The following is a 22,264-nucleotide window of genomic DNA, read 5'->3' on the forward strand; positions in this document are numbered from 1 at the left end:
TATATTAAGTGAATTAAAAGTGATGTCACGTGTCTTGAGGCTCCAGACATTTTGGGGCCGAGATACACCTCTTTCCGTCCTTTCAGTAGAACAGCTCAGGAAAGGTCTTTCGGCTGGACTGAGCGTACTTTATAATCGTGCTGTATCCACTTATATAAAAATGGTATGTTTGTTTCTTTGTTGTAAGCGTTTGGATAATATATCCAATATTATTTTAAAAATGAGAAATTCTTATAAAATGTTGAACTGTCATAGTTTTTAATGTTTAGACTACATGAGTATCGGATGCTCGTAAGGGTGAGAATTGCATGTTCTCGGTTTGTTTACATTCGAGCAACGTGTTCTATGACCGTAGAAAGTTCTCCAAGGGACGTAATGTATCGAAATAAAATCATGTATAATTGAGAGAAGAGTTATTTTTCCACTTTTGTTGCCATTTTGGACGGGAAATGTTGATTTTTAACCTCATTACCGAGTAGAAATAGTAGTATAAGTAAGGTTAGAATTGTAATATTGATAGGAGAATTTGCTCCTCGTGGCTATGTTCTGTCGCCTTGTCCTAAAACGGCGAAGCAGTGTTCTATTTATGGGTAGTACCAATAAATTAAGTTTGATTTTTAGATAATATAACTAATAATATCCATGTCTTGCTGTGGCAAATGTATTCCATGGTGACTGGAAATTACCAGCCAAATGGTTGTCAGGGTTAGCTAAATGTCAGTGGCGGTTGAAGGATTCAGAGAAGAGATTAGTTAAATTATTGTTTGTGCTATCCCATGAATATTGGTACCTTATGACGAATACCCCAAGCTAGTTGCTTATATGCTGGCTTTGGATATTTTGAACCTTTACCGTCAAGGCAGGCAGGCACCCTGGATAGGCTAGTTGGCAAATTTACTACTAGTGTTGTATCTGCTTTTAAGCTAAGCCTATCTAAAATCTAGCCTAACGGAGCACTTACAGATTAGCGGGCCCACTCGACCGCCGACCGAAATCGGCGGAAGAACACCAAAACCAATATGGCGGCGATACCAAAACAACAACAAACAAAGTAGGGAGCTACTACATATCCGCGACGATCGTTTATTTGTGTGCTGTCAGAAAGGCCGTGGGCGAACGGCGCTTCGCGCCTTATCCGCAAATTTAAAGATTCTTGGCAGGCACGGCATGTTCTGCAAGAGGTAATGTTGCGCTGCGCGCGCTAACCACAGGGGTTACGTAAGGCTACCTTACCGTGGCGGATGGATTTGGGTGTGCGCGAATACCAAAACAACAACAAACAAAGTAGGGAGCAACTGGCCCGGTAAAGTGTAAACAACCCCCTAATTACATAACTAAAAGTTTCAACACTAGAGTTTCATAAGCTCTGCCATAAGAGCCGTTGTTATCCTGTCATGTTGCATTGACTAGGGTAAATGACCCAGCAGCGACATTACTGGGCACCTCTCAGAACGCGGCCACTTCCCAAGAGTGCTTGAAATCTGCCATTATTTCATAAATTAGAGTAAGCCTATTACTTTGAGAGGAGTGTAGAGGTCTTGGTGTGCTGCCTAAATAGGCCACAATTCTTGATTGATGCTCATGGCAGTGAATAAAGGTTTTTCTTGAGGGTGGCTGCATTCCGCAATTTTTGGTTGATATGTCGCCAGTTGGCTATTTATTCTAGATTGTTTATGAAGCTTGAAGTGATCCTATTACTGTTTTGCTGCTACTAGGGTAAAAAACTGCATGGTACAGGGGTGGACCATGTACGATCAATGTGTACAACCCCAAGAAAAGTACATTCTAATGCGTCCTGACACCGGAGTAGAGGTCTTTAGCTCCGTTTCTCACCAACAAGAAGTCGCGTCTGATGCCCATCTCCCGACGTCAGGACGCGTTATAATGTACTTTTTTCGGGGTTGTACACATTGATCGTACATGGTCCACCCCTGTACCATGCGGTTTTTTACCCTAGTAAGATACAAGACAAGATCTCTGTCATTATTCTTAGGTTAAGTTTTGTTAGATTAGGCAAGGCCAATAGGCTAGTTTACCAATTGCATGGAAGTGGTAGGTGTATTAGCTAACCCACCTTAGGGTTGTGTTTGTTTTAAGGCGCAGAGTATTGGTATGGCAGCCATATACTGACTGCGATAGATATTGGTACGGCTGTGAATTGCGCATGTGTCTATTTCAGACTTCCTGCCATACAAGCAACATAGTTTGGTGGGAGTATGTCAGAATCTGTCAGTGGTGCTGTATTGCACTCTTGACTTGCTGTAGGTATGGCAGTTAGCTGTGTCCATTCACCAGTTTTCTAATCATGTAGCAGTTGCCGTACAATTTTGCAAAAAGGTATGGGTACAGCACTAGAAGATCAGCGACAGTAGTAATAGTCGAATTGAATTTTTTCGCTGAACATGTTTAATTCATGATGTCGAAGTAAAGCATCATACTGTCATCACCAAAACATTTTGACAGTAAATGAAATATAATGGTAGATCTATTAGACTATTCCGCAGCAGCCTTGACTATGGCAGTTGCAGTATTTCTATGCAGTTTTAGCTCCTGAACAAGAATTTTTAGTATTTATTCAAACGACCGTAATTAACCCCCAGGGGGGCCCGTACTAAACACGGTGAAATACATTTGACGCCCCAATTCCTGGTGGTTTTCATATTTGTGGGGGACGAATGATGCCGAATGGTTATATAGAAATACCACAATAATACTTGAACAAATTTTGATTTTGACTATAGGCTATACATTAAAAATAAAAAAACTAATCTGTCTAGGTAGTTCAAATCTTTGAATCTTCTGAACTAGGGTAAAACATCACAGCAGGCCACCTACAATCAACACCTAGCCACCCTCCGAAAAAGTACATTATAACGCGTCCTGACACCCGAGATGGGCATCAGTCGCGACTTGTTGTTGGTGAGAAACGGAGCTAAAGACCTCTACTCTCCTTTCGAAGTAAGTATTTTCTCCAAAGTTAGAAATTAAGGCCAAATTTTAAGATTTAAACAGAGGGTACTGAAATGGCGCCCACTAGGCAGTGGAAATCTCACCAAAACGCTTTAGAAATTTTTTTTTTTACTTACAACTAAAAATGTTTCGAAGATTGACGCCATCTCGATGTTTACGGAGTCGCTTGTGTCAACAAACTTTCCATTTCCTGTGATAAATCCGCACACCACTTGTACCCACAGACGCTGGAGCACTTTTATCACAACAATCGAAACACGATTTCTCACCAACAACAAGCCAGGAGTAAACAGCTGTTTTGGTAGAAGATGAGAAGCGTGCTCTTAGCTAATTTTTAAATAAGTAGTAAAACATCAATATTTTACATATTTATGATGATTAATTTGAAAATATTCGTTATTGAAAAAGTAACTCGACTCAAATTTAAGTAATTATTTTTCTGAATTAGAACGTTCTGTTAAGTTCTGCATTATGACGTCACGACATCTTGACTTTCGTACCTATTGTAAAATAATTGCTATACTCAACTGTCATTGCAGAACAGTTTTACCAGTTATTCATGCAGATTGTTATCAGCTATACATGTAATTGTTATCATCGTAATGCGCATATATATCTTTATTATTTACTTTTTGGATATATGAGATGTTTTACTGCTGGATTATCGCCGTAGTGTGACGCAATCGTTTTGGTCCATGGGGCCTCTGTCTGTTTTCGCACCATAAGAAATTATGGGGCCGAATTTGCAATGACCATAAAGGTGTTACAAAAGAGGAAAGTTAGCATTGAGGGGCATATATTTTGACTGAGAAAAATACAAATTTATTCAATAGCTAGCTTGTAAAAAATACTTTGGTTATAAAAACTTGATTGACAACTAAGCAGCATGTCTACTATGGGGTTTTCAGAGACAGTGCAAGCAGGTTTTTGGGCAATACCTATTTCTGTAACGAACACTCTTAACAGAACGAGATTTTGCTATAGTGCATTACACCCAGTGCCGTAATTTATAAGGGGTATCGTGAATCACTAATCGTAAAGAATAACGACACTTGTCCTTGTACCAAGAGACAAAAACTCCATTATGCAGAAATGGATACGAACACGCTATATAGCTCCACCTACCCTCTCCCCAACCCCCCCCCCAACCCCCCCCCCCCCCCCTCCCCCCTCCACCGCCATCCCTTTTCTTCTTCGTTCCTCCGCCTTCCTTTCTCTCTCTCTCTCTCTCTCTCTCTCTCTCTCTCTCTCCTCTCTCTCTCTCTCTCTCTGTTGCCATTCGGTATGTGTTGACCCTCCAAACTGGTATAAGACTACACACAAAACGTTGAAATTGGTGAAATTAGTTTATGTATTGAAGTATATACATAAATAATAAAGCAATTTTATCATTATTGTATTACTATGACAACTAGAATTCATGGAAACAGTTTATAACCTGTTAAGCGTCACCCACGTAATAATACGTTTACCGCGATCTACTCGGTAGCGCCTTCAACGGGATATTACGTTCAAGACTTTAACTGTGCTTGTCAAGCCGTCAGCCCGTAATAATACGTTTACTCGTATAGAAAGTGTAGGAACATCATTGGTAACACTCTCAGCACAGGGTGGGAAACTTATTTCCAGCCCTGGCAACTCTTTCCTGGTGGTCGCTTATGCTAGAGAACTGCCTGTCCCTGTTGGTTTTCTTTCAATACGCTTCGGGCGTTTATCGAGACAAATTGGATTTCGCGTCTTTCACAATGAATGTCCCAAAGAGGAGGCATATTTCTTCAGGTGAGATCAATCAAATACTAGATGAGGAGTCTGATATTGATATAACCTATTTGATGATGAGAGCTCTAGTTTTTCTGAATCCTCCAGTGATGAGACAAAACTTTTTCTTCCAATTGCGGGAGTGAAGATGACTTTTCTTTGCCGAGTGACTGGACTCCGAGAGAGAGAGAGCAGAGAGAGAATTTCCTACAGTTAATTACAGTATGAATAACAAGCATAAAAATCAATATTAACTTTGAAAAACTATCATCAGTGCTATGATCGCTGATTACAAAAAAAGCGTGACTGTACGTTAGCAGCGAGCTCATCAGGGGTGGACGCTTAACAGGATAATAATGGAACGGCGTATGTGTTGCAAGCCTCCACTTAAATGTGGCAACGATGATTTTGCCATTCTTAGCATGCAAACATTAAAGGTTACATTTATTTCTGCATACGTTTTAAAGAAATTCAAAATACTAATAAAGACTGAAATCAATGAAAAGTGCTAGCAAAAACAAAAAAGCAAAAAAAAAAAAAAAAAAAAAAAAAAAAACGAGTCGTTCCTCTGCACTTTTCCGTATTCGTTCCTCTATGGTTTTCGGCAGCCAGATGTACGAAAACGTTAGAAACATTTGATTTTATCTACTTTAGAAATATCTGTAATTTTTTCGGGGTAATTTGGTTGCAAAAAGGATAATATACATGAATTAAATCAAATTTTTAAATAACAAAGTAAATTTGAAACTAAATAACGAGTAAAATAAACAGTTTTAGGGAATAAAACTTTGCGGTTTCGTCGTCTGTCGTCGTCTGCTGTTCGAAATTGTGTTTTTTATGGATGGCGCGCGCGCTTAGAAACCAGGAACAGCAATGGTTTAAAGTGCAATGTGGAGTGAACTGAGACCAAAATGTGTATATAACAATCAAATAAGCACTGTGGAGTTTCAGTTGTGATGGCAGTAATGATAAAAACCTCCGATTACAAGGTAGAATGAATTCAGTTCCAACCATAACCCCGGGAATAACAAGTTTCATACTTTCACTAATATAGGCAACAAAATGTTGTTTTATTGTGCTGATTACAACTGCAATCTTGAGTAAGATCAATAAACGTTACATACATACGCTAACATTGTTCAAATGAGTGCTGGGAAGGCTGGGGAAAGATGGTGGCCGTCACTGATGAGAACCGTCCATGCAAAACGTAGCCGCCATATTGGATTTCAAAACTGCCTTGAAAACATATTTTACGAAGAGCTCACATGCTTATTTTAGTTCGTATGGGGCTTTCATATATCACAATATGTTGACGAAACTTCAGTCTTTTAAATGGTATGCTTAGAGTTGCAATTGTATTAATGTTTCACCAATTAAATATCGAGTGAATAAGACCCGTCTACCGTGATGAGGGTTGGCCTGTCGTGATGTTCTACCCTATGTAATAAGTTTTTGCCTAAAACAAATGTTTTCAGGTTTCAACAAGCTGAAAAATGCAATAGACGGCTGCGAAGAGGTAAATCTCCAGAAATTGTATATCCGTAGCTCACGAATGATCAAATCTACCCTGAAAAGAGCTCCGAAGAGGAGATTAAAAAATTTGAAGTACACAGAAATGGGGCCCTGCTGTATTCATGGTGGGTAAGGAAAACTACCAAAGTCGATCTTCTGATAAATGGCCTAATCAGTTGTAAGTAATCATCCAAATCAGGTCTATATTAACAGCATGTGTCCCATATTGGACGCACTTCTGACTGCTGCACTACTTAACTAGCTAGGCCTAAAATCTTTGAATCTCCTCTTCGGAGCTCTTTTCAGGGCTGATATGATCGTTCGTGACCTACGGATATACAATTTTGGGAAGTTTGAATCTTCATAAACGTCTATTGCATTTTTCAGCTTGTTGAAACTTGAAAACATGTTTTTCGGCAAAAACTGATGTATTATTACATGGTTCACGTTGCTTGGTCTCCATTTTCTTGCTGTCACCAATATGCCTGAGGCAGTAAACAAGGGTTTGCGCATGCACAATTCACAGCCATACCAATATCTATCACAATCAGGATATGGCTGCCATACCAATATCGAGTTCGTTGTTTTATTGTAACCATTTAAAGGAAAATACCAGTTTGTATAGCCAGCAAATCACTTGTTTCATTGAAGGCACATAATCTAGGATACTTTGTTGTTCACCACTTAATTTTGGTGAGGCCTACCTGTGAAAACTACTATAAAGAAAATTACCAAGGCTATTCATGAAAATACTATGAAAGGAGGGAGTAAATGCAATGTGAGGTGCAATGGTTGCTGTAGTAGGCCTAGTTGTGTAATTTGGAACATAAATAGATTTACTTTACCTAACCCGTCTTTGAATGTCTGACTCTAACCTGCGTGTAGGGATGCCCCCAGTAAGCTGCGACTCGTAATACATTTTAGATACATTTCATGAGGGATCTTGTAAATTTCATGAGAGGCTGATAACAATGATTTGGTGCCCAGTGCTTCATCTATTTCTAAAAGCACCTCAGAGTTTGAGTCTCGAGCATTCCATTGAGGAGTGAGAGATGTGTATTTCTGTTGAGAGAAGTTCACTCTCATCTTGGTTTTGAAGTCACGTAAAGCTGTTGGTCCCGTTGCTGAATAACCACTGGTTCCATGCAACGTAAAAATACCATATCATACATACCTATTTCTAAATTTGAAGAGATTGCTTTGGTTACAGCAGCCATATGGGGATGTTTGTATGTCAAAGGACTTGGCACTGAATGACCCTATCAGTCCCAGTGCTTTGCCTCTTGCCTAAATCTCATATTCTATGCCATCCCACATTATGCCAAAGGAATTTAGTAGGGCACTGGGTGATACTATAGATGAGCTGCATGCAAGGTCTTCCTGGGATAGATTGGATTAAAGGAAGGCTGTTAGGATGTATGATGTTGAGTTAGTGGATTGGCCTATCCAGTCTTGTTTTTCTTTAAGAGGGGGTTATGCTCCCTGGTCAAGTAACACTAGAATTCTAGTAGGTTAAGGGGGCCGGCCGGCTAATGCCGTTTGTTCCGATGCGAGATACTTACCTCGAACCATTTCTAGGAGATTCCCGGATGTCGATCCGGGTCCGACCAGAAAATCTGGTTATATGCCGCACCCAGGTCAGGCCTATGCCCCAGGGGTCTAAGACCAAGCCATCCTGATGACCTATAGTCAGTCCTTCTCTGGTCGCAGGAGCGTGAATACGCCCCTGGCTCGTCCGGTGTCCGGCCCTTATCCTTTGTCCGTGTGTGTGCTTTGTGTGCGTGTATCGTGTTTTTGTGCGATGTCGGCCTCGGAGCCTCAACGTCGTTGCCCGGTCCTGAAGGACGGGCTTGTGGAGCTTTTCTCTCGCCCCCTCTGATTGATCCTCATTCTTTGTGTAATTCGTGTAGGGGGGGCGCTTGCTCTAAAGACAACACGTGCTTGGAGTGCATTTCTTGGCCATCGTATCAGTGGGATTTGGCTTCCACTAAGAAGAAAAAGAAGTCTAAATCTTCTTCGGCGAAGATTTCGCGGGGATCGAGGAGTGAGAGCAGCAGCAGAGACGGCGGCGCCCCTTCTCCTTCGGTATCGTCGGAGAGGAAGTCTGCCCGCCTTTGCGACAGTGGTTCTTTCTCCTGCCCCCTGCCTACGGTTTCTTTCTCTGCCCCTCCCGCGAGGGGGCCTAGGTGAGTCCGTTGCCGGGTTTCCCCCCTAGGGGGGGTCCCGATGAGTCGTTTTCCGCCCAAAAAACCGAGTGGTACCGGAGGCTTCCGCGGTTGCTGAGGGACTGCTGGTCGCGGTTGCAGCTCCAGGGCTCCCCGTCCTGGTCCTCTCTCTTGGCATCGGTGCAGGGGGGGGACCCGTCCCTCCCCTCTGCGGAGCTTCCCGCTTCGGCTCTCCCCGCTTCGTCTACGGCTCTCCCCCGCTACAGCTCGCCTCGCTGCCCGCGGCCCCTCCCGCCCCTCTCGAGCGAGCTCTGCCGCTCGCGGCCGGACCCGGACCGGTTTACCCAGGGGGGTTCCACGGATCCACCCAACCACCCGGCCTCCCAACCCTTTTCCTTCTGCTTTGGGGATGTCCTTTCCCCCTCTTACTCCGGGGAGATCCCCAGTAAGGACGATGCATTCCCGTCCTGGGGCTTCCCGTCTCATGGGACAGGTAGGAGCCGGGAATGGCCTTGAGGATTGCGGCCTTCAGGGCCGGTCCCGATGTGATAGAGGGTGTCCCCGACGCGGCCGAAACGCTCCTCGCGTTCCCCCCGCGATGGGAGTCGCCGGAGGAGAAGCAAAGAGACGTCGGTATTCGTCAGGGGAGAGGAGTTCTTCAAGTTACTACTCAAGGGAGAGATCCTCCCGTAGGAGGAGACGCTCCTCCAAGAAGAGGCGCCATCATGGGAGACGCAGGAGACGTAGTTACTCCTCGTCCTCGAGCGGCTCTTCCCGCTCTCATCATCGTAGCCGGGATCGTAGAGGGAGGGGAGTGACAGGCGTCGGGACATCTCCCCCCAGGGGCGGAGGCGTTCTCCTTCCCCGAGGGTGGCCCCCACCCCATTGGCCCCCAGGAAGGTCTCTCATGGGGGGTTCCCAGCCGTCTCCCTCCCTACTCGTCCCTCGGTCCCGGTGGATCCTGCCTCGGTCTCGTCAGCCATAGGGTTGGCCTCCATGACCGAGCGGCTCCCTTCTTCCGTGTTCCCACACGATTGTCGCCTTCGCGGATGGAGCCTAGAGCCGATACCTCCTTAGGGGGTGCAGAGCCCCTCCACCGCTCAGGTATGAGTACCGTTCCTCGTGATGGGCCAGGCGTTCGGGGGGGGCATCCCCCCTCGCAGGAGACCGGTGTGCAACTGGGTTTAGGAGCCCCTCTCCGGGGAGCCTTCTCCAGCTTCCCTCCAGCTAGGGTCTGGGCCCTATCCTCCTTACGCGGGACGCCGAGGAAGGAAAGACCCTTTACCAGGATGGTACTCCAGAATGCCCTGGAGGAATTGGGTCCAGTGGATGAAGGTTCTGCTTTCAGGAGAGTCCTCTCTCTGATTAGGTCCATGAACCGGCTAGAGGAGCCAGCCCCGACGGTAGAGGACAACAGATCCATGGCGGTGGACTTTCTGTTCAGGGATCCAGAGGAACCCAAGCCCTCTCTCGCCTCCCTATTCACACATACGGAAGAAGGCCCTAGACGGTGGTGGAAAAAACTCATTGCAGGCTCAGTAACTCCTTGCGTTGGCACTCCTCGGCTAGACTACTCCCAGCGTCTAAGCCGAGTCAGAGGAGGCTATATGGCCCGGGAGGTGCCCCTCTCCTCCCAAATCCGTGGAAGGTAACTTGGGCAGCCCTAGCGCCCGGACTCTCGGAAGAGAGGCTCACGTCGGGACTAGCTCCTTCTTCTCACCAGGAGGCTATGGCTATGGAAGTCACAGCGGGACCTCGATTCATGTGGCTTCTTGGTTAGATCTGTGGTCCGGGGCGGTAGCCAGGTTCCCCACCCTCCCCCCCCTCACGACTTGAGGGACGAGGCCTCTCTTGCCCAATTCAAAGAACTAATTTTGTCGGGGGGTAAGTCCTTGGGCTTCCTCACGACCCAACTGGTCTCGTCCTGGGCGAACTGGATCTTGAGGAGGAGGGACTCTGTGCTGGCCAAACTCCCTAGGAGCATTCCTGAGAGGGAACTAAGGACCCTTCGAAACGCCCCAGTGGAAGGAGCTGCTCTCTTTCCGGAGAAGCTAGTGGAGGAGTCTGTGGAACGGGGGGGAGGAAGGCCAGCCAAGGCCCAATCGTTTATAGGGCCCCTCCCCTACGTCAGTCGTGCCGAAAAGACCTAGTGAGCGGCCGAAACCTCAGAATAGGACCCTCTCGGCTCCCCCCACGGAATCACCTCTGCGGAACTGGAGAGACCAGGGAACTCAGCCCTCCCCCAGGACCCTCCCTCCTTCCCAGGCACCCTTCAGGCCCATACACCCTACTTCTTCCAGGAGGGGTCGTAACAACCGCTTCCCTAGGAGGAAGTAGGAGTCGAGGCCCTCTACCGAGTCTTTCGCCACCGGTGGGGGGTTGCCTCTCGAGCTGTTGCAGAACTGGGAGGATCTCGGAGCCGAGCCCTGGACGTCCAGGTCCTCAGGGACGGTTACCGAATCCCCTTCCTAGACCAGAAGCCTCCCTTGACAGGGGAGCCGGCCAATCTGGCCTCTCAGCCCCGGAACCCTGTGCACAGGGAGGCCCTAAGGCTAGAAGTTCGGCACTGCTGGAGAAGGGAGCCCTCCAGCAGGTGGTGGATCGCTCCCCCGGGTTCTTCAGTCGACTTTTCCCTGGTGGAGAAGTCGTCAGGGGGGTGGCGACCGTCATAGACCTTTCGGCCCTCAACTCATTCATCCTAAAGACGCCCTTCAAGATGGAAACACCACGCTCGGTGCTGGCTTCCGTGAGGCAAGGGGATTTCATGATGTCCCTGGATCTCAAAGACGCCTACTTCCAGATCCCGTACTACAACGTCCTCCAGGAAATACCTTCGCATAAGTTGGGAGGAACCGGACCTTCCAGTTCAAGTCACTCTGCTTCGGACTGGCAACGGCCCCCCCGCAAGTGTTCACGAGGGTGTTCTCCCTGGTGTCGTCTTGGGCCCACAAGAGGGGTATACGCCTTCTCAGGTACCTAGACGACTGGCTACTCCTTTCCTCCTCAAAGGAGCGCTTGATAGAACAGAGAGACGCTCCTGGCATTCTGCAAAACCCTGGGAATCATGGTGAACTGGGAGAAGTCCCTTCTAGCTCCCTCCACCAGGATGTGTACCTGGGGATGGAATTGGATACGGAAGTGGGGCGAGCTTTCCCCTCGGGGGGACAGGCTGGCAAACCTCCGAAAAATTGCCTGCAACTTCCTAAGCCACCCCCCGAGACCGGCAAAGGAGTGGCCAAAGGCTTTTAGGCCACCTGGTCTCCCTGAAAAACTAGTCCCCCAGGGAAGGCTGAGATTAAGGCCACTACAATGGGACCTGAAAGTAGGGTGGTCCCAGAAGGAGGAAACACCTCAAAAGCCGGTTTCCATCTCACTGGCAGCAAGGAAGGCCCTCGGTTGGTGGCTGAATCCTGCAAACTCTCGTCGGTGTTGCCCCTCGGGTCAGTGCCCCCGGAGATGCTCCTGTTTACGGACGAGTCGAAGGTAGGCTGGGGGGGCCCACCTGAATTCCCTCTCAGTGCGGGGGATATGGGGTCGCAAGGGCAGAGCACCTTCCACATAAACAAAACTGAGCTCTTGGCAGTAAAGCATGCCCTGGAAGCATTCAAGGAAGCAGTTGGGAGGACACTCGGTGTGTCTGATGTGCGACAATGCCACAGTGGTCGCCTACTCAAGAAGCAAGGAGGCCTGAGGATCAAGGGATCTCTGCGGATTGACGGAGATCATCTTGAGCCAAACCGAAGCCCTTGGGACCTCCTTGACGGCAAGATTCATTCCCGGCAAGAAAAACGTAGTCGCCGACGGCCTCAGCAGATGGGGTCAGGTGGTGGGATCCGAATGGTCCCTACACCCCGAAGTAGCGAGGGAACTAATAGGGAAGTGGGGCTCCCCATCCCTGGACCTGTTTGCTACGAGGCTAAACACCAAACTGCCGGTGTACGGCTCCCCGGTGCCGGACCCAGCCGCGTTTTGGGGGGATGCGTTCCAGCACCCGTGGGACGGCCTGGACATGTACGCTTTCCCTCCCTTTGCAGTCCTCAGGCAGGTCCTCAACCATCTAAGAAAAGGCGAAGGGGCGGCCCTGACGTTGGTGGCGCCTTGGTGGCGACAGGGAGTGGTTCCCGGACCTTCTAGAGTTGGCCTCTCATCCTCCTTGGGAGATGCCCCCAGGCCAGACCTGTTAAGACAGCCCCACTTCGAGAGGTTCCACAGGAACATTCCAGCCCTCTCCCTTCACGGCTGGAGACTATCGAGCGGCTGTTAAATAGGAGAGGGTTTTCTGGGAGGGTGGCTTCTCACATGTCCAGTTACTTGAGGGAATCCATCCGCTAACATCTACCAGGCAAAGTGGAAGGTTTTTTGGGGCCTGGTGTAGAAAGCGTAACCTGGAACCTCTCCGAGCGAAGATCCCAGACATCGCGGAATTCTTGACCTACCTGAGGTTGGACAAGGGCCTGTCAATTCCAGCAGTCAAAGGAGCCAGGTCCGCATTGAGCCAGGTCTTCTCCCTGAAAGGGCTGGATCTGGGGAACTCGAAGCCTCTGTCCTTGCTCATAAGGAGCTTTGAGCAGAAGTGCCCTCCCTCCCAGCGCTGGCTTGGTTCCCCGCTGGGATGTTGCAATAGTTTTAGATTCCCTGAGGAAGCCCCCGTTCGAGCCGCTCAAGGACATCCTGGATAGGGAGCTGACCCTCAAGACAGTGTTTCTGCTAGCCCTGGCCTCCACGAAGAGGGTGGGGGAGCTCCACGGCCTCTCGTATGTAGTGACCCACACGAGGGATGGGAGGAAGGAACTCTCATTCAGGTTTGTCCCCTCCTTCGTGGCTAAGAATCAGAACCCCTCGAGCTCGGATCTCAGGTTCGTGGAGTTTTCCATCCCTGCCCTCCCGAAATCGGACCAGCCTAAGGATCTCCTCCTTTGTCCGGTGAGGGCAGTTCGGAAGTACATGGAAAGAACAGCCCGGTTCAGGCCGGAGGTAAAGAATCTCTTCGTCACCACGGGAAGGGTGAAGAAGGCAGCCTCGAAAAACACCATCTCCTTTTGGCTGAGAGAAACCATCCGGAGAGCCTACGAGAAGGGGGGCCTTTCCCCTCCAGAGGGAGCCAAGCCCATGACATCAGGGGAATTGGGGTGTCCCTCTCATTCTCAAAGAACATGGCAGTGGACCAGGTCCTGAGGGCAGGAGTCTGGAATAGGCAGTCGACATTCACAGCCCACTATCTAAAAGACTGCACGAGAAGGTCGCTCGACGCCTTTGAGATTGGCCCCGTGGTGGCAGGCCAGCAACAGGTCTAGGTCCCCACTCTCCAATCTTTCTTGGAGTGACGGGTCCGGTGTGTATTGAGTGTAGTGAGTGTGTGTGGTTTTTCCTCAAATCCCCCCTAATCCTTATTCTTGTTATCCCTGGGCCTTTGGTTGGAGCGTGGAATCCAGGATACTCAGGTAAGATACGCAGGAGTGCGTATGGTTCTCAGTACAAACCACAGTTTTACATGTCAAGGTTTGGTTATACCCGCACCAGGCTTGCCTTGCACCCCTCCTAACCAACCACCCACGATAACGGGCTGGGTTGAGTTCTAAGGGGAGCAGTCGCCCCTCCTCTGACCTATCACCTTTGGGGCCGTTCCCTCCCCTAACCTTCGCCCTCCTCCTAAGGGGTAATTCTCCTATGAAATGGTTCGAGGTAAGTATCTCGCATCGGAACAAATCACAAATTCTTGGTAATTTGTATTTTTCCTAGCGATACTTACCTCGAACCATGGAATTAGAATCCCGCCCTTCCAGCCCCGCGGAAGCTTAGGGGAGACACCTCGGAGTGGAGTAAGAAGGACTGACTATAGGTCATTAGGATGGCTTGGTCTTCGACCCCTGGGGCATAGGCCTGACCTGGGTGCGGCATATAACCATAATTTTCTGGTCGGACCCGGATCGACATCCGGAATCTCCTATGAAATGGTTCGAGGTAAGTATCGCTAGGAAAAATACAAATTACCAAGAATTTGTGATATTTTAACGACAGGACTTTGACATTCATACCACTTAATAAGGTGACTTGGGACATATCCAAACCGCATATGATTTTTGCCTCTGACCTTCAGTTTTGTGAAGCCAGGGCAATTTATCCTGAAAATAACCATTATTCAAATTCTATCTCCTCCCTTGATATTTAATATTAAGATCTGGGATTACTACCATATATAGTAGACCTGATGTCGACCTCCAATCAAATGGAGTTTTTTTTTTCTAAAAGTAATTTTTTTTCTAGATATGAATTTTTCAATATGGTAAAAAAATAAACCCTATAAATCACGAGAAAAAAGTTAATAAAAAAAAAAGACGAAACAAAAATTGTAAAAAAGGGCTCTATTTTATTGTTCTGTAATGTCTTTCTGAGTTATATACCAAATTCCAATGTTATAGCTTCAAAACTAAGTGAGAAGATAGATTTTGAAGGTCAATAAATATAGTTTTGAGATACGGGCGTTCAAAGTTTTCCTTCGTATTTCTATAAAGACAATGTTAATAAATAATGATTATTATGAATATATTTCTTTTTTGTGTATTAATAAACCAAAACTATTTTATTTATCATAATTTAATCATAAATGATGATCCCTTTGCTCATATATCGTAGCCTGGGGCTCTGCTTGAGGCAAGATGGGGCACTCCTTCCTACGTAACCCCCTCTCTCCCCTTCACTAACTCGGCTTATTACAGCGAATTTTCTTCTGTATGTTAGCGAGATGTTTTCCTTGTATTTTCTTCTTTGGCATGATGACATTCTTGCCGAAACATACATAAACATACGTAAAAGCAAGCGAATGTCACGAGGTGAAACTCGAACGTGTAGTCTACTTGACGTCTATGGTCCAACTGATTCATGGTTGAACCAGATTCTTGCTTCAGACGCTTCTGCGAGCCACGGAATCTCTACAGATGCCATTTCTCACAATTTCTTTGCCAATAATTATCAAAATTTACGATAACAGAAGAAATATTGCATTTTCTTGTACGGATGAATGTTTTAGGCTTATTGAGTTATGTTTACTAATTACCCTGTAACTACGAAAGTAAGAGGAATTTTGAAGAAATATTTCGTATACGTATTCTCAATTGCCATATGAAGCTCCATGAATTTTTTCATGACTGCATTTTTCGCCCTATACCACCATATATAGGGGTTCCGGCCGGCCCCCTTAAGGGGGTTGGCCGGCTAATGCCATTTTTCAAGGACAGGATATTCCTACCACTTATAAGATTCCTGCCACTTTAATAAGGTGACTTGGGACATCTACAAACCGCACATTATTTTTCTCGACCTGAGGTTTCATAGTGCCAGGGTGATTTATCCCAAAAATGACCATTTTTCAAATTTTATCTCCCTTTGATATTTAATATCAAGACATGGGATTACTACCATATATAGACCTGATGTAGGACCTTCAATCAAGTGATTTTTTTTTTTTTTTTTTTTTTTTTTCCTAAATGTGTGTGCGCGTGTGCGTGTAGATATGAATTGTTCAATAATGTAAAAAAAATAAACCCTATAAATTGGGGGAAGACAAAACTAAAATTGGAAAAAAAGGGCTAGATTTGATTATTCTAAAATGTCTTTTTGAGCTATATACCAAATTCCAAATGTTATAGCTTTAAAACTAAGTGAGAAGATAGATTTTGAAGGTCAATACGTATATTTTTGAGATACTACGGGCGTTCAAAGTTTTACTTCGTATTTTTATAAAGACAGTTTTAACAAATAATGATTATTATGAATGTATATTTCTTTTTTGTGTATTAATAAACCAAAACTATGTTATTTAACATAATTTAATCATAAATGATGATCCATTTGCTCAATTATCGTTAGCCTGCCCCCCCACCCCCCTCCCCCCCCCCCCCCCTCTCCTCTCTCTCGCTCTCTTCTCATCTCTCTCTCTCGCTCGTCACTCTCTCGTCTTCTCTCCTCTCTCTCTTCTCGCTCTATCTCCTCTCATTTTATACAAAGACAATGTTAATAAATCATGATTATTATGAATTTCATATTCCTTTTTGGCTATTAATAAACCAAAACTATGTTATCATAAATGAAGATTCCTTTGCTCAAAGATCGTAGCCTTGGGCCACAGTGTGATGTGTGCGTCAGGCAAGACAGGCGTTACTTACTACACAACCCTCCCTCCCTCTCTTCACTAACTGCTAATATTGCGTATATTGTGGTATTCTGTAATCATATTAGAGCGAATTTTCTTCGTCTATGTTAACGAGATGTTTTGCTTGTCTTTTCCTCAATGGCATGAAGAAATTCTTGCCGAAACAAAGATAACCAAACATACGTAAAAGCAAGCGAATGTCAGAGGTGAAACTCTGTGTAGACTACTTTGGGTTTGTGCACGCACTGAATCGTGGTTACTTATTAGGTAGGTGACTGACTTCCCTTCTGCGACTCATGGAATCTGTACAGATGCCATTGCTCACAATATCTTTGACAATCAATGTTTTTGGCTTATTGAGTTACGTTTACTAATTACCTTGTAAGTATGAAAGAGGAATTTTGACAAAATATTTCATATACGTATTCTCAATTGCCATATGAAGCCCCATGAATTTTTTCATGACTGCATTTTTGCCCTATACCCCCATATATAAGGGTTCTGGCTGGCCCCCTTAAGTTAGGTTAGGTTGGTTAGGTTACTAACCCAACTTATGTTACTTGCCAAAAATGTTTCAAATTGCAGATAAGGTTCGAAGCGCTGTTCCGCCTCGCCAAAACTGAAATCAGGAATGTGCAAAAAAAAAAAAATTTCTACCCCACTGAAAACCCCCAGTTCCCACCTGTTGTCCCTCAAGATTGTTGGTGTTTGTAAGCGTTTTCCTCGCGTATTTAATGATACTGAAGCATAGATAAAAGATTGTTTAGCATTTTGAGCTTTTTAGCACAGAAACTGGTACGCTCCTTTCCTATAGAATTACCTTAAGCTGCATCCCTCAATTCGGAGTTCTTTAATCCAGTCATAAAATCCTATTCCTCTCATGGTCTATCCAGAAGAGAGAGACCTGGGTCAAGGCTGACTTCATACAAATTACAGTCTACCATCACTTGAGGAGCCAAAAACTAATATATTATATATACATATATTTATGGTAACAATTTCATCATTGAGTCTTGAGCTAGATAGGGCATTCGCATTACGTATTCATTTGAGTCTTTAGCTAGATAGGGCATTCGCATTATGTATTCATATAGGCGATTAGAAACTAAATCATCCTTCCCATCCCGTTATTAAAACAGGTTACTACATGAATTCAGTAATTAAATTACTGTGGTCCCCCCCCCCGTAAATTATCATGCACTCAAATTTCTGTTTTGTTTCTTACGGTTTTGTGTTTGAAATGAAGAACAGCATTGTCAAGCTGTTTACCCCTTTCTGACCTTGTATGAGGTGGTGGTCATGCTTGAAGTAATTGATAAGCCTAGAATTCTAGGCCTTCTACAATGTTCTTTTTCTGGTGAAGTTAACCCTTGAATTTTCATTGATCTTTCTCCTCTGAATATTGGGTTGAGTTTGTCTAAAGTTATTAATGATGGAAACTTGGCATTTCATGTTGACTTATCCGGGGGTGTTGATTGTGAAATACCCATCCATTGGAGTTGGGGAAAGTACCTTTGCGTTATTTGCGGTGCAACAGGACTTAGTTCAAAGGATTTGACCAGACAGATGATTACTCCACGGAGCCAGTGTCTGTGCCATTTTACTAACTTGTCTTTTATATATATATAAAAAGTTATGTATGGTACAAGAACTAAGCCTATTTTTTATCTGGAGTCAGATCAGATGATGAATGTCTACCATCTGGCTAAGATTTAGCTAGCCTGTTGATGAAACCAATTTGGCAAATCGACATTTCGAAAGGTCATACATCTATTTTCTCGAGTTGAACTTCTGCTGCTATATGAAGTACCATTGCTGTAGTCTTCATGTTTCTATAGGTGCTTCCAAGTTTATTATTATTGTTTTTTTAATATTTTAAAATATAAAGTTTATTTTGTGCAATCTGTCATGTTTCTGAAGTCTTAGGTCTTTAATGTATGTTCTTACAACAGGTGAACATTCCCAAACTACGGAGGACGTTTTGTTGGAAGTGCAAAAAGCACCAGCCTCACAAGGTGTCTCAGTACAAAAAGTCCAAGGTATGTGTTTGTTTCAAGTACTAATATACAATAGACCAATAGATAGATTCAAGTATGGAGTAACATAAAAAAAAAAAAAATTATATATAGCCCTTGATCAGCCGGAAGTGGGTTTAGTCGTCGTCACTTGTGCTTTGCTGAGCAACTAGTGATAATGGCTAAATTTAATTTTTATGTTGTACATAGTTTGCTCTTCAACATGATCTTGGGTAAAATTGTGAGATGTTTTAGGTTTGAGAAAATTCATTTTGTTGCAAAGTTAGGTTTTCAGGATTCTGGCGGTAAACTCATTTCTAGAATATAAAATAATTTACATAATTTCTCATGAGATCTTGCATGTCCCAATCTAGTAGGCTGAGCAAAGTTCAATATTTATTGCTACACTGGTATTAATTGTCACAATGGGGTAGTTTCCACCATCAGGATTTTTTTTGTCTCCTAAGCTTTGATTTGTGGTTATAATACATTAATAGTAAAGAAGTTAAGACGCCTATCAATTAGGACTGGAAGAATTTGTGGTTCAATGTACAAGTACCTATTTTTGTTCCTGTAGTACCACCTCAGATGTGATGCATTATTAGATATGTATTTTCAAGTTGAATGTCAAGTGTAATATACAGGTTAGGAACTATGTGGAATTGCTGTTAGCCATAAGAAACGTTAATATTATTCTAATGTGGGCTGTAATATAGGATCTTTGTTACCTATCAGAAAACTCAGGTCTTTAAAGGATTCTTTGTTATTTATCAGAAAACTCTGATCTTTATTGTCCTAATTAAAACATAACACTTCTTCCAGGAACGTACCTATGCCCAAGGTCGTCGTCGTTACGATGCTAAACAAGCAGGTTATGGTGGTCAGAGTAAGCCTATTTTCAGGAAGAAGGTAGGTTGACAGATTTTGCAGTACTTGGCTTATATTATATTCTCATATTGTCTTACTTTGCACTACCAACTATTTTCCCTTCTATTCTGCAGTTATTCCTCTTTGCTCATGGTAAATCAACTCTCTCTCTCTCTTTTTGGGAATTGTCTAAAACACCATAGGTTATTTTATGGTTTTGTTGAAAGTGAAATAACTGGAAGACTTTCAGTGGCTGTTAATGGTTGATTGCAGTAAGTGAGAGGTGTGCCTGAACATGAATTTAGTAGTTATATGTAGTTTAGGTTATTGTAGTGTTATCCTGAGCATTGCTTCCAGTCAGATAATTAAAAGTTTGATTGGCAAACTCGACTACAGGAATATTATTAACATCACCTTTTACCGAAGCTCTCTAGATAGGGCTAAGATTAAGGTGCTGTATACAAGAACTTGCACATGATCATTAGTAATTGACCCTGCTGTTTTAACCATTGACACTGTTTCTAGCTTACCAAAAAGCAATGGTTGGTTAGTTTTAATGGAATCCCTTTATTGAAGTTTTAAAGTTTCAGGTGGAATGGAAATGATTGTGTGAACTGGTATTTTCAAAAACTGAGCTAAATTAACCAAATGTTTTATCATTTTAGGCCAAGACTACAAAGAAGATTGTGCTGAAGATGGAATGTAATAAATGCAGAATTAAGAGCCAAGTACCTCTCAAGAGATGTAAACATTTTGAGCTGGGAGGTGACAAGAAAAGAAAGGGACAGATGATTCAGTTCTAAATGTTCTGCAAATAAAGAAAAAAAAGGACAAAGTGGTTTGAATTATCCCGGTAAATACTTTTTGCTTATATTTTTCACATTGATATTATTTAACTAAAGAATGTTAATTTTAAGTTCCATTAGTTACTACTGTTACACTTGTAAGTGTGATATGTAGGTTATTCAAACTAATTTGGTAGCTTGTATGGATGGTATTCAGTAGGTTATACATTTCAAATGCTCTTTCCCAGCAACACAAACTTTTCACCTTTAATTAAAAGTACTGTGGATGTTTTAAGCATAATTAACAAGGTGGTTATAGGTGTATGAGGTCGTTAAGGAAGGATTACTCGTGCAATCTATAAGACGAGACAAAAATACTGAACACCAACCAGAGGACAGGTTAAGGGATTTTATTATTAAATACTTTACCAGACCACAGCTGATTATTACCTTCCATAGGGCTGTCCTGAAGGATGTGTCCATTTTTTTATATTTTTACCAGAAAAGGCAGAGTCCCGTCTTGAAATGAGAAAACCATTTATTGTAATTACACTTTCCAGAGAAGGCTGTGGGTCATCTCGTCCTCCAGCTGAAGCCTAATTAGAAACTAATTATACAACAGGTCATACTAGCATAAAACATGACTTGGCTTTCTAAAATTTGGAATTGACTGGGCACAGTTGTCCCAGGATCTGTTGTGCCACAACTGAGGTGCCCAGTAATGACATCCCTCTTAATAGAAGGGAAAGGTGGTCAGACAGTTCCCTAATTACTACCCACAATACCTGGTTATAAAAATTCCCATGTAATCAAGAGGAACAGATTCCTTTCACCATCTAGGCTGTTGTACAAGAAATGCTCTTCCTTGCTAGATGTTCAGTTGGCCCCACTTGGTTACTTCACAAAACCAGAAAGAAAGGTGTTCTTGGGCACCTGCCTAAGGTGATAAACAGGAAGTAACATCCAGGCCTAAGGTGACAAATCCTGTTAAGACTGTGTACAATATCTGCACAGCCTTCAAATCTTTGGTTAGGTACTGACAGATTCTGTCTTGCCACAAAAACAGTTCATGGCACTTTTCAATAGCACTCCCGTAGCCCCGTAGGGTTATAAGAATTTGCCTCCGTATGGGATGTACAGCTAATTTTTTCTCCCCACAAGATTTACTACTGCATTTGTGTGGAATGAACTGAAGTTAAGGCTCCTTTAGCATAAAACATTTCATGTACAACTCAAAAGCCTCCCTGAAATTTTCTAACCATAATCATATTTACAAAAGTATCTGAAAGTATTAATTAAATTTAAAATTATAATTTTTTTTAATTGGGAAAAATAAAAGAAACATGATTTGTGATCACAAACGTTAGTTTTTATTGTAGTACATAACTAATAATTTACCTTTCAAACATTATGGATAATCTAAAGTAATAAAATATAACTATACTGTGTTGATTGTCCAAATTATGGATAATCTAGAAGTTATAAAATATAATACTATACTGTATTGATTGTCCAAATCTACCTAGGAAAATTTCATAAATTGTTATTCATACATTACTTATACCTTACAGAAAGAAATGAGTTGCATATGTACTTACAGAGAAAGGAGGAAGAAAATCTAGCCAAATGAAAAATGTCAACATAATAGTAAATCACTAATTAAATGAAACCCACAGTGCAAATTCTACTAAAACCTAGACAAGTGACAGGAATCCAGATTACTTCCATTTTAGTTTTAATGGAAAAGGCTATTCTGGTATTTGGTAACTTTTACTCGCTAAATGAAGATACTGAACTACTATCAGAATCTTGTAGTTGTGTATTTTCATCACTAGGTGGAGGAGCTGGAGCATTTGGGTCTCTGGAAAGATTGATTATTATTATTATATGCTGCTGATTAGTTTATTATTATTATTGTTATATACGGCTTAGTTGGTAGTACTGTACCAAAATGCATGAAGTGTTGCTACAAAGCATATTACATTGAAAACTATTATCAGAAAGTTAAAAGCATATAGTATGTAGAGTCAGTCCCTGCCTTAC

The 22,264-nt window shown here is 43.5% G+C and overlaps 2 protein-coding genes across 2 annotated transcripts in view; one reads left to right on the forward strand and one right to left on the reverse strand.

The window, feature by feature from the left end:
• The first annotated feature begins 6 nt into the window (after positions 1–6).
• LOC135216117 (large ribosomal subunit protein eL42-like) lies at positions 7–20,271 on the forward strand. The gene is made up of 4 exons (XM_064251159.1): positions 7–163; positions 18,507–18,593; positions 19,392–19,478; positions 20,102–20,271. Exons 1-4 carry the CDS (start codon positions 23–25, stop codon positions 20,237–20,239), a joined length of 453 nt encoding a protein of 150 aa, XP_064107229.1. The 5' UTR covers positions 7–22; the 3' UTR covers positions 20,240–20,271.
• Positions 20,272–21,568: 1,297 nt separating this feature from the next.
• Positions 21,569–22,264, reverse strand: part of LOC135216116 (WASH complex subunit 3-like) — a 118,261-nt gene continuing 117,565 nt past the window's right edge. The window contains exon 4 of the mRNA XM_064251158.1: positions 21,569–22,082. Coding sequence (XP_064107228.1) covers positions 21,992–22,082 — 91 coding nt within the window. The 3' untranslated portion in view covers positions 21,569–21,991. The remainder of the gene's footprint in view (positions 22,083–22,264) is intronic.

Source organism: Macrobrachium nipponense, chromosome 6, assembly GCF_015104395.2.
Source record: "Macrobrachium nipponense isolate FS-2020 chromosome 6, ASM1510439v2, whole genome shotgun sequence".
Lineage (NCBI taxonomy): Eukaryota > Metazoa > Arthropoda > Malacostraca > Decapoda > Palaemonidae > Macrobrachium > Macrobrachium nipponense.